General features: G+C 41.8%; 1 protein-coding gene across 2 annotated transcripts in view; it reads right to left on the minus strand.

The window, feature by feature from the left end:
- The window catches only part of AURKA (aurora kinase A), a 33,838-nt gene extending 23,021 nt beyond the window's left edge, over positions 1-10,817 (minus strand). For both annotated transcript variants that reach the window (XM_087720489.1, XM_087720487.1), the window contains exons 1-6: positions 10,775-10,817; positions 8,566-8,618; positions 7,787-8,045; positions 3,101-3,206; positions 2,059-2,250; positions 1,346-1,484 (exon numbers count right to left, since the gene is read on the minus strand). In XM_087720489.1, the coding sequence (XP_087576615.1) occupies positions 1,346-1,484; positions 2,059-2,250; positions 3,101-3,206; positions 7,787-8,045; positions 8,566-8,616 (747 nt within the window). In that variant the 5' untranslated portion in view covers positions 8,617-8,618; positions 10,775-10,817. The remainder of the gene's footprint in view (positions 1-1,345; positions 1,485-2,058; positions 2,251-3,100; positions 3,207-7,786; positions 8,046-8,565; positions 8,619-10,774) is intronic.
- Positions 10,818-12,706: the final 1,889 nt, after the last annotated feature.

The raw sequence follows: 12,706 nt of genomic DNA on the forward strand, positions 1-12,706 counted from the left end.
AGTTTTGTAACTTTGTCCCAAAAGATTAAAAATAAATTGATATACTTATTTTGCATTTTTCTGGCAAACATGTGTTAGCACATTAAACAAAATTTGACGAGACCATAGAAGTACATGGAAGACTTCTGCGATATTGAATGTTCTATCAATGACTAGGATACATGTACATCTGGAATGCACTTCTAGAATCTTTGACAGACAAGCAGTTTCTGAAAGAGTAATATCTGTTCTCTCTTAAAGTACTGAAAATGGGTCAACAAGTTAGTATTATTCCACTCCCCCAGTCATTGCTACTTTAACATGATGGGTGGGAACAGCCCATTAACTCAAGTTCTTTGTAGACAGGTTGCCTGATGTTTTTTTCTTTTGCTAATTTTTAAGAGACTTTCAAAAAATACCAAGTTTCCAAAATTGTATTTTCATTTTCAATGTTCCAAAGCCTAAAGAGCATTTTAAAAACGAATACATTTTTAGAAACCCATTTTTTCTCACTGAGAAAAAATCTCTAACTATGCCATAAAAGGACAAGAAAAGCAGTCCTCCCTTTTCATATATACAAATCAATGATCAATGGAAACAGTTGCAACAAAATCATACAGTAGTATTCCCATCATTACATGAAAATAATGAGGTTTACATTGAAAACAGCAATAGGATTGCCAATTAATTGCAAATGCAGAGAATGAGCCTGAAAAGTTGCCCAAATATCAAAGCCGGGGGAAAAAATACAAAATGGCTCAAAAATCTTGAATCAACAGCTATTGGCACTTCAACTTCTAACCCAAAACATTTTACAGGGTACCAGATCAATTCACCATAATTTAAATACAATGAATAGCCATTTTGTTTTGAACTTCCATTCTCTTTTATGAAAACTGAGCACCTTTAAATTAGTTATGTTTTCCCTGTTAATTTCAGAAGTTTTAAACAAAACAGGCACACATTCTGCTGAGAGAGAATGGGCTCCAGCAATGAGTCCAAACAATTGGAAGAATAAATCCTGGTCCCAGTGACCGATTCAGATTGGAGCCTGCAATATTATCCTGAGAAACTTATATTTCCCTTTATTTGCAAAACAGCTTCAGTGAAGTTCTCCCACTTGGCCTCTTAGTGGTGATCTGCTTCAGAGGTAGAAGCTATGAACTTTACTACCTATTTGAAAAATTCAAAATGACTTTTTTAAAATAAAAAAAACTCTCTTAAAGCAAAGCTATTCAGTATTCTCAGATTCAAATTGCTAGAGGAATAACCATAGTAGACCACCCATTTCCCTCCCACCCCAAAAAGGCGGGGATAGCCTTAGTATTTCATACAAAAAGCATGCATTGCCATTTGCAAACCGTACAGTAGCTGTCCGTTGCTCATCAAACTTTTTAAGCTTCTGAAGTTCTTTATACACTTCTCCACGAGGTGCATGTTCCAAAATTAAGTACACTCTTGTTGCATCATGGAAGTAACCATACAGCCGGAGAATATTGGGATGTCTACAAAAGGAGGCATATGGATTTTTAAACAAGACTGTTACTATTAATCAGCTAAACACATCTATAACTCCCTCATTATATACAAGTGATAAACAACATTGAGAGGCTGAAGCCAAGCAAGCTGTTCAATATGTTACTAGAAAAAATTGGATCAAGCTTTTTTCCAACTATTTGAAAAGGTTTTAACAAGATAAAAAACCTCTGGAAAACTAGATATTCTATTCACCTTCTCCAGTGGTCAAAAATGGCCACTTTTCAGGGTAACTTAGAGCCTTTGAGATGATCTAGGAATGAAAGCAGCTGGCCTCCTAAAGGCCTTTACTTTTTATTCCTACTTTCAAAACCTGATAAATATATCAAAGATGACCCTCCAAAGCCATCTCTATGTGGGTAAGAGAAAGCGAAGAATTAGAATCCTTTCCCAAAGATCTCCACTTCTAACTTTTACCTATTATTTGGAACAATAGTTGTACTACTGAATGTTTACTCTTTTACTGTCCTATTTTGGCAGTGTAAGCCTTCTTTGCTGTATATGGTCTCCAGGTTACCACTCTGTATTTTTATTCAACCGTACCGAAGATGAGACTGTATTTCTACTTCTCGCCGCAGCTGATGTTCTACACCTGCTTTTTCCAATTGTGCTTTAAACAAGACCTTCAGTGCCAAGATAAATTTGCTCCGTTTCTCTCGAGCCAGGTACACATTTCCAAATTTTCCTTTTCCCAAAGGACGGCCAATTTCAAAGTCTTCCAGGAACCACTGTTTTCTATTTTTTAAAGAAATAAAACATTAAAATATGAAATAAGAACACTTTGCTCTCTCCTCAAAACTTGCAATTTGTATAGGAAATCCTTATAAAGAACAAACTTTTTCTGGGGATAGCTTAGAGGCACAGGGGGATAGCTAAAAGAACTTTGTTTCCTAAGGAATATAGAAGAAAATTTTCGGTAATACTCAATTTACATAAATGTCTATGGGTGTGCAAATATTCTGATTTGAAAAATAACACAATAAAACCCACTACATAAAATCACAAGTGCCCAAGGATATCCATTGACAAGGGGAAAAAATTATACATACACATTAGTAAGAGCAGAACTCATTGAACCAGCTGACTCAAAGGCTTTGGGCAGTGATGGTCAACCTTTTATCCACCAAGTGTCCAAACTGCATGTGTCCATGCCCAAACTGAAAGGTGTATGTGCGCAAATGCATTCATGCGTGAACATGCACACATGAATACATGCACGCATGCACAGCAGACACCCAAAGTCCAGCTGGCTGGTGGGAGGCAGGGCATCCCAACACCGGCAGCTGGCAAGAGTAAGATCTTTTTCTTCCACGAGTTTCTATTTCGTCGGTATGGGGAAACCAAAGCTCACAAAAGAAACACAACAGAGATCTGACCTGCGACAATGGTGCCCGTGCCAGCATAGAGGGCTCTGGGTGCCACCTCTGGCACGCGTGCCATAGGTTCACCATCGCAGGTCTAGGGAAACAGCCAAGTCTTCAATCCTTTACAGAAGGCTTACAGACTTGGAGTCATCTGAATTTCCCCATATGAAGTGTACACACCTTTGAATATATCCACCCACAAAACCAAAATAAGAACTTACCTTTTAGTTTCACTTTTTGATGCCCCTTTGCTCTCACTTTTTGAATCGGAAGCTCCTTTTGCCTCAGTTGTTACAGCTGATATATCTTCGGTTTCAGGCTTTTTTCCTGGGCATAGGAAAGTTAAATTTTCTAAAGCAAGCTCTGAAGTTAAAAAGTTCAGCAGATTGTTCTAATTGTTCCTCTCCGTGGCAGGTTTGGAGTGTATACTTTATAGATGATGCAGAAATTAAAGATCTATGATTTTTTTGTGTTTAGCCACAGCAATCCATTCTAGAAATATACCTGCTAAGTAAATCTTGTGACCAAGAAGATATTGAAAATTGCTGGTTGTTGCTATCTCACACACACGCACGCGCACACACTTTTAGTAAGGATGAACACTTTTAAATTAACTCTCTTACTGGCAATTTTCTCTCTATTCTACTTTTCTTTAGAAAATATGTAGCATCATAATCACAATAGCTCTGGGTGAATATCTAGAGCAGATGGAATATCTTAAATATGACACGTGGCTTCTTATTAATTAAAGGTTTCTTGCTAGCCCACCAGTCATATTTAAGATATTCCATCTGCTCTAGATATATGAAGGAAGTACTCTATATTTAGAAGATAGCATCCTGCATTAAATCAAGTATGGATCATCTATGTGTCTCCAAGGGCTACCCTTGGGTGAGAAAGAATTGATAGAATTGTATTACATATGGATGTACTTGAGATGTCTTACTTTTTCTAAATAAGTTGTTCCCCTTTCAGTATTTACCCGTATTTTTCGGAGTATAAGATGCAGCAAGGTTTTGAAGAGGCAATTTTTTTAAAAAAAGTAGGTAGGTAGATATAGGGATAGACAGGGAGAGAAAGAGAGAGAAATACAGTAGGTAAGTAGGGAGAGAGTAGTTAGGTAGGTAGGTAAAGGGATAGAGAGAGAGAGAAATAAAGAGACTGTAGGTAGGTAGGTAGAGGGAGAGAAATAGAAAGAGATAAATACAGTAGATATGTAGGGGGAGAGAGAGAGTAGTTAGGTAGATAAAGGGAAAGAGAGAGAAATAGAGAGAGACAAATACAGTAGATAGGTAAGGAGAGAGAGTGAGTAGTTAGGTAAGTAGATAAAGGGATAGAGAGAGAGAAAGAGAGAGAAATACAGTAGGTCTCATTAAGTTTTTTCTTTACTGCGTAAGATTTTCCCTGCAAAGACCGGCCGAGAGATCTAACAGAGCTGCCAGACTATTAAGATGCGCATTTCATGGTGAGGCACAATTTGGGGGTGGCAGGTGGGCCAGGGGATGGGGTGCCCAGCATCCCTGCCAACGGCAAAGAAGTGTTCTGGGTGCTGCTGGACTCTCCCCTCCCCTCGCTTGTTAGGACGGGTGTGGTGAAGGCACCTTCCGGACCTGGGACCCGGCAGGAGACATTTTGCCCGGCGCGCTGTCTCTGCTCTCCTGTCAGCTGTTATCCAGGAGAGGGGGTAGCAACACTTAGTGGGCAGTGGGCTTCAAGAAGTGGCTGCCTGGGACCCTCCCAGCCCCATACTGACGGCCGAGTTTCACTGTGCCCCATCCCCAGCAGGCAGGACCAGCCCCCGGGCCACATGCTGCTGAGCTCACTTCAGGCCTGCAGTGCCTGAATGGCGCACCAAGTTAGCGAGTCCTCCCAGGTGACTGTGGCCTTTCAGGGAGGAGAGTCGGGCTTGGGGCTTGCTAGCTGGAGCGGCGCCCACGCCAGCATTGCTGCTTTCTCCGGGGACCAGAACGGAGGAAGTACCTGAAAGACGTGTGAGGCAAGGTCTTTGGGAGAAGTCCCTGGTCTCCAGGCCATCTCTCCGCACTTTGGGTAATCCTGGAAAACCAAGCTGGGATACTTTGGCTGCCCCCACTTGATCTCTTAGAGCCAAGGTGGCGCAGTGGTTAAATGCAGCACTGCAGGCTACTGCTAGATCAGCAGGTCAGCGGTTCAAATCTCACCGGCTCAGGGTTGACTCAGCCTTCCATCCTTCCGAGGTGGGTAAAATGAGGACCCAGATTGTTGGGGGCAATATGCTGACTCTCTGTAAACCGCTTAGAGAGGCCTGAAAGGCCTATGAAGCGGTATATAAGTCTACTGCTATTGCTATCTCTGCCCACAGACTTCCTTAAAGAGTAGAAAGGAGAAGGGCGCACAGCTCTTTCATCCTCTGCAAACTCGCATTCTCTTTTCAGCTAGTCAGATCCGTTTCAGGCGGTAGATCTAGCCAGCTGAAAAGAGAATGCAAGTCCGCAGTGGGAGGAGGCTTGACAGGTGTCAGAGAAGCAGCGAATGCTTGGCAGCTCCTGAGGGGGGCAAGCCCTCCCTGCTCACAATTTCTTCACCCTGAAAGCATCGCTGGCAGCCGCTTCCCGCAGCTCAGGTCTGTGCTCTCCTCGCTGCTGCTTGGCCTCCTCGTTGCATGTAGGTAGGAGGCAGCGAAGGCCACGCACGGGTCTCCTTTGATGCCTGCGCACTCCGGGTTGCCAGCAGTTGAGCCGGCAAGCCAGCAATCAGCTGGCTGCCTCTGATCTGCTGGCCCTGTGTCCGCGCCTGGCTCCTGCGCCCTCGCCCGACCGCGCTGCCCTCTCACTTTTCTCCCTGCCTCTCCTGGATGACAATGCTGGCCAGAAGAAAAAAGGTGAGTCTGTAGAGGAGGAGGGCATGTGGCTCTTCATTGTGCACGGGGGAACTGGGAAGGAAAGCATTTTCAGGTGGCGGCGCATGCTGGAACTGCCTGCCACCTGAAACACGATGCACTTTTTTAGCCTCTGCACACACCTTTTGGAATCGGGGAGGGGATCATGGCACTACAGCCCAAAACTGCTTTCATTGAAAATGCTTTCAACGCAATTCCCCGGGTTGCTTCCGGACTCAGGCTCCATGTGAAAGTGAGGATCCTGCCACATGGAACCACCTGAAAATGCAATGTGCAGAGCAGGTGGTGAAGCTACATTTGGAGTATAAGGCACCCAGATTTTCCCCTTTTGGGGGGGAAAAGGTGTGTCTTATACTCCAAAAAATGTGGTAGATTTTGCCTCACTTTACAACCTTTCTTGCCACAGTTGTTAAGTGAATCAAAGCAGTTGTCAAATTAGTAACACAGTTAAGGGAATCTGGTTTCCCCATTGACTTTGCAAAAGGTTGCAAAAGGTGATCACATTTCCCGGTACATTGCAAACTCTCATAAATCTGAGTCAGTTGTCAAGCATCTGAATGTAAATCACATGATCATGGGGATGCTGCAAGTCATAAGTCTGAAAAATGGTCACCTCACTTTTTTCATTGTCGTTGTAACTTCGAACAGTCACTAAGTGAACTGTTGTAAGGCAAGGACTACCTGTACTATGTTTGTTAAGTGAATCACATGGCCATCAAACAATTACAACTTTTCCCATTGACTTTGTTGAAAGCCAGATGGAAAAGTTGCAAATGTTGATCAAATGAACCCTGGATATTGCAACCATTGTAAATACAGGCTGCTTACCAAGTCCCCAAATTTTGATAGCATGACAACAGGGGCACTGCAACCATTTTAAGTGCAAGGACCAGACATTTTTCAGCAACGCTGTAACTTGAAAAGTTCACTAAACAAAATGGTACATTGAGGACTACCTGTACCAACCCATACTGACCAAATTTTTGCAGATGATTTTCATTTGAATTTCAATTCACTATATTTTCCAATACGATTTTAAAGCTTCCCAATTTTTGCTCATTGTCATATATAGATACAAGTTTCCCTGAAAACAAGCCCCAACCAGAAAATAAGCCCTACCATGACTTTTCTGGAGGCGCATGATATAAGTCCTACCTCCCAAAATAAGACCCAGTTAAGATTGTCAAACGTATTTTAGTACCAAGTTTCCCTGAAAATAAGACCTAACTGGAAAATGAGATCTAATGTGTCTTTTATAGCAAAAATTAATATAAAAATAAGACCCGGTCTTATTTTTTGGGAAACACATTAGTCCTTGACTTACAATAATTGGGAGTGGAATTTTCATTGCTAAATGATATAGTTGTAAAGCAAAATCTCATTGGTTAGCAAAGCGAATCCTTGAAGATTCAGTTGCTGTCACTGAATGAGTGCCACAGATTTTAGGTGAGATAACCTCCTACCTGCTTCCTTGAATCAGTCACTGGGAAAGCCATCAGGAAGTTAAAAATCCCAGGCTGTCTGGCAGGCAAGTGGCTACTGTCAGGTGATAAAGAAAGTGGGGAAGTGAAAGGGGATGCAAGGTGTCTAGAGGCATCATGCAGCTCAGGAAGTGCTTCAGTGGCCAGAATGGCACAAGTGCAGAAGAGCTGGGGAACTGCATGGGCAGAGCCTTATTCCATTGAGTTGTGATCTTCCATGTTGGCTTCCCCATTGGCTTTCTAAGGAAGCCATCATGAAAGGTTCCAAAGGAGATCCCATGATTGTAGAGTGCTTAGAAACCAGTTGTAAGTTGAAATAGGTCACCAACTGCATAGTGATCATGTGACCATGAGGGCATTGTAATGTCAGTAATTTCAGTGACCAATTGCAAGTCCCTTCATTCAGCTACTAACAGTCACCGAATTAGTGGTCTTAACTCAAGGACTACCTGTATCATAACATCAATAGATTTTTCTATGATGATTAGAAATAGCTGAAACAGGCTTACTATTATAAAGTTAGAAATAACTGAAATAGTAGTACTTACCAGATGCAGAAGGTTGCTGAGAGATTATACCAGGTTTATTTGGACCGGAGTTCCTAGATGTTGGTTGAACTGCAGATGTTGGTCGCTGCTGACTTGTGTAGTTGGAACATTTTGGATGGGTAACAGCAGGTTTCTGTGCCTGAGACTTAATAGGCACTCTCTGGGGTACATTTGAAGCAGAAGGAACACGCTGTGATTGAATTCCAGTCCTTAGTGCCCGATTCTGAGTCATAGGAATCCGCTTTGGACCATCTACTACCTAATTTTTTTTAAAAAAAACACAACTTTGAAGTTTCAAGCACCTAAGCAAAAACAGAAGTTGCAAAATTTCTCAGGATTGAGTTTTTTTCAACATAAAACCACTTTAGGGCACCACTGGTGCTCTATAGTTTTGTAAGTTCATAGTTCAAAATAGCAAAAGTTTAATACAAGTAGTCTTCAACTTACAACTACAATTATGAACAGAATTTCAGTCATAAATCATTGGAGTCAGACTATATCACCAGACCAGATTTTATAACCATTTTAATGAAAGTCGTAAGTCCAGCTTCTGGGGTAATTAAGCAAATGAAGTGCTCATTAAGTGAATAATATGGTCGTAAGTGCAAAACCAACAACCAATGGCAATCAGGTGAGCACAGTATGCTGCAATGGATTGTAAATGCAAACTCATTGACAAGCGGCCACATTGTGATCACATGACTGTGAGGGGCAACGCAAGATTGAAATCTAAAAAGGCAAGAATTACACTACCCAATAAACACAAGGGGTCACTTTACCTTGCTGTTGTGTGAGTGTCCACTCTGGTTTTCTTTACCCGCTTTGTCCATTACTATATTGAGGAACAAAAAAAATCAAGATATTTGTTCATGGTAACATAAAATAATTAAAACTTTTTATCTCTCAGATTCCATCATGCTACTTGAAACGGTTCCACCACAAAACCGCGCCCGACTAAACCGCGCCCGACTAAACCGCGTCGCTGACATCATCAACAGAGCGACAACAGCGCGGAGACAGAAGCACGCTGTAAACCCTAAACCTAAAATTAACCCCTAAACCTAACCCCCCTAAATCTAATCCTAAACCTAACCCTAAACCTAACCCTTAACCTAACCCTAACCCTTAACCTAACCCTAAACCTAAAGCTAAACCTTACCTTAAGTTGAATCGGTTTGCTTTCAAAGCGCTATTTAAAGCGCCCTTCTTTCTCCGCGCTGGCTGTTGTCGCCCTGTTGATGACGTCAGCGACGCGGTTTAATTGGGCGCGGCTTAGTCGAGCGCAGTTTTGACGGGTCACGATTTGAAACTATCACTTCAATATCTTCAATCTACTCATATTAGTAAACCCTTGGAAAAATTACGTCATCCTACTGCATGAATTCTGACCTCAAGGAAGTACACATCAATTTATAGGTAATGCACCATACAATATACATCACATAGGCAAATAAAGGCAGTTTCTTTCTTAAATTATGAAAGCATTTCAATAGCATAAACTGGCTAAAAAGGCTTTATAATTGTGCTCTCTGAAGTTACAAAGGCATTCATGGCAATGCAAGTTAATTTTTAGGTTTTCATTTGGAACAAGGAGATTAAGAGACATCAAAGTACCAAAGATTTGAAAAACACAAGCCTAAGGTCATGTTGGTTTGTCTGGTTGAAGAGTTGCATAACTTTTATTAAATATATACTTTTCAGAAAAGACATCTTGTTTGACTCACAGATATTTTAAATCATGGAACTACAATATGGTACCAATGGACTGATTATCTCTCAGTTGGAACTCAGCATTTTTTAAAAGGAAACTTGCTGCAAAATAAAACCCCATTTTCCCTCAAGGTTTCTTCCAGGTTCCACAAAGACTTCAGAGGCATTCTTATAAAATTAATATGGTGGAAAACTGCAGTCCAGTTTTTTTGTGTGTGGAAGTATGCCCATCTGCTCAGAAACAAAGGTGTTTGGGAAACTATTGTAGTACAAAATGCAATAAGGAATGCTACTAGTTTTCTTTCTGGCAAATAAGCATCCTGTAATTTTCCATCCTCCATGAGAACCATTTTGTGAAAGTACGTATGACAAACTACTTTATTTCCTGTTTTCTAAGTATTAGCAATTACACAAATGGTCATAGAGGCCAATTTTCCTCAACAAGTAGCTAAAGCCACCTAGAACCAAACAGTCTTAATACAGTTTTCTCCCAGTCTTAATGCAACTTTTATCCACAATCACTTAAGCTGTTTGCTGTATTCTTGTCCCACTTGTTAAATGGACACACCTATTTATATGGAAGAATGAATGAGGGATATCTCACTCCGTTTCAATACACACTGTATGGCACCTTGTTCTCTAATGCTTTGATAAAACATAGTTTGTCTGAAGAGTCTGTTGCATTAAATGCAGTGCTCATCAGAGAAACCTAGGCATTAGAATCCATTGTTTTTCCAAAGAGTTCTTCTATTTTTATTTATATAAAAACATTCATTCGCTTATTTCCTTATTATCCCCTCCTTTATGGTGCTGGTTTCTTTTTTTAAAAAAAATAACCAACTCGCAGGGAAGTTTAATTAAGGATTTGAGCCCCTGCCTTTAGGGTTAAAAGCAGGTTAGACAGCAAAAAAAAAAAAGACTATAAAGGGCAGGCAAAAAAGAAAACCAACTCTCGTGTAGCATTTTAAAGGAACTGAAGAGAGTTATTCCAACGGAAGCGAATTTTTATAAAGTCATTCTGTAAGGCAGATTTAGAGCATCATCCAGTCCTCGCCATACTTTTCACCTTGTGAGGGTTTAATAACGAAACGGCTACAATCCCACGATGTTCACTAGTCCCTATAGTGGTTAGACTACAACTACCATCCCCTCCGGCCATCACACCTATTCTATAATAACGCTCAAGGAAGCCACCAAACGGGCGGGCGCCAGCGTTTTAGGAAAAAAGCTTCTCCCCGCCAGCATTTACAAGGCACTCCCGACAGCCCCGCCACCCACCAGCCGCCCTTCTTTGGAGGCCCGCTCACCTCTGCAGTCGATATGGCAGGCTCCACCGCCGTTTGAATTCAAATGTCCTCCCGCCTACCTTCAACGCCCTTTAAACCGCCTGCGCGTTCGGATTGGCGAGTCTTTCCCCTTCACTCCAAGACTCTCGACCGCTCATTGGCTACCTCCATCGACAACACCCGCCTCTTCCTAACCGTTTCGGCTGAGTGAGAGCACCGGTTCCCATTCCAAGCAAGCTCGCCGTCGCTTAGAAAGGCGGGGCGAGAAGGAGCGTAAACGTATCGGGCATTTGTACGTTAAAGGCGTACACTGCGCTGATTACCGAAACAGGCGCATGAGTTAGTCTGTCATCGCTCCGCCGCTGTTGGGGGGCGTTCGGCCTCGCTTTTCCTCAACGCAAATTGCGTAGTTTCTCAAGCAACGGCAGCCGGCTTCTAACGGCGGCGCGTTTGCAGCAGCAGCAGCAGTCAGGGCAGGACTGAAGGGGTTGCGGGGTGAAGGCTGCTTACCTTCCGTCTCTCGGACACACTTTTAGACGAAAGCCCCTGCCGCAAAGTTTGAATGAGGCAGTTCCTTTACATGAGTGGACACCCTTGAGAGCTGCTGCGGGTTGCATATCAGCCATTGACACAGCCATGATTAGGACAGGTTGAATGTATATGATGGATCCATATCAGTCTGGTGCAGAGTTTTAATTATAGGGAGTAAAGCCGCAGTTTCGCCTTATTTCTTACTTACTTAATAAAAATGGGCTACCTTAGAGCACAAGGAGAGCCAAACAAGTCATGGATGAGATCAGGTCTATTTTGGAATTTGTCACCAGTTTTGCAATTGTCAGAGACCATTTGTGCTCACTATGTGTGATCTCCCCAAAATGCAGCAAGAATAAAGGCAGAAGGGTGCAGTGTAACATTTTATAACACACTGCATTTTTTTTTAAAAAAGGATACTTGTGATTGTCCTGCATTTTATAACCCTAATGTGTTTTTTTCCCTCTATATGCCTCAACAGGAACAATACAAAAAGGCGGTGGGCTAAATGACTGCAATTTTATGCTTTGCCACTAATGCTAAGGCCAGCCTTACAAGTTAAGGAATAAGAAGGGTATGCATGAAGAATTTTTCCCTGTTTATTTGAACAGTAGCACACAATGAGATTGTATAGTTTCTGAGTCAATCAAGAGACACTTTGCTGCCGAGGAACTTTCCCTCCGAAAGCAAAAAGAGAGGGAAAATAGAACTACGTTGGAGTTTCCAAAACAGGAACCTCCAGTACAGTGAATATTGCCATTGTTTTGTCATATCAAGTTAGCAGTTTTTGACTGTAGTCAAACAATTTCTAAAAGAAGTACCCATAAACTTGACCAAAAAAAAGATTCTTCGGTCCTTATGCTCCGTAAAGGCAACATATTGAAAGTGTAGATTGATGTACTCATTAGTGAGGACAGTAAGGAACAGATTTCAAAAGTGTGAATATTGTGTGATATATTATTCTCTCAGAATGTCAAGTCGTCGTATCACTCCGCCATGTGACAGGCGGCAGCTTCCATGGAGCATGACTGGCATGGGCTCACCCACTGGTGAACTGCGGCCAATGCGATTACCATTTCTTGAAGCTGATGTAAGTAGCATTGTTCTTTTGGATTAGTGTAAATGGGGCATGCTGATGTGTAAATACCATAAATATCCAATAAGATTCTGAAGACTGAATGTAAGAAAAAGCCTGCTATTTATTTCTAAAACTAATGTATATAATTGCCTATGTATGAACCCAGTTCATACATAGGCAGCTCCAGGAAGCTTACACAATTCTAAAAATCCATGATATAATAAATGCCCATTTTAAAAAAAATTCCATGGCAGCAACATAATCAAATCAGCTACTTGATCCATTGTCTCCATTCATGACCCCCAAATCTGCTGA

This window comes from Thamnophis sirtalis, unplaced genomic scaffold (assembly GCF_051295495.1).
Source record: "Thamnophis sirtalis isolate CommonGarterSnake01/CBP01778 unplaced genomic scaffold, rThaSir2_p1.2 scaffold_7, whole genome shotgun sequence".
Classification (NCBI taxonomy): Eukaryota; Metazoa; Chordata; class Lepidosauria; order Squamata; family Natricidae; genus Thamnophis; species Thamnophis sirtalis.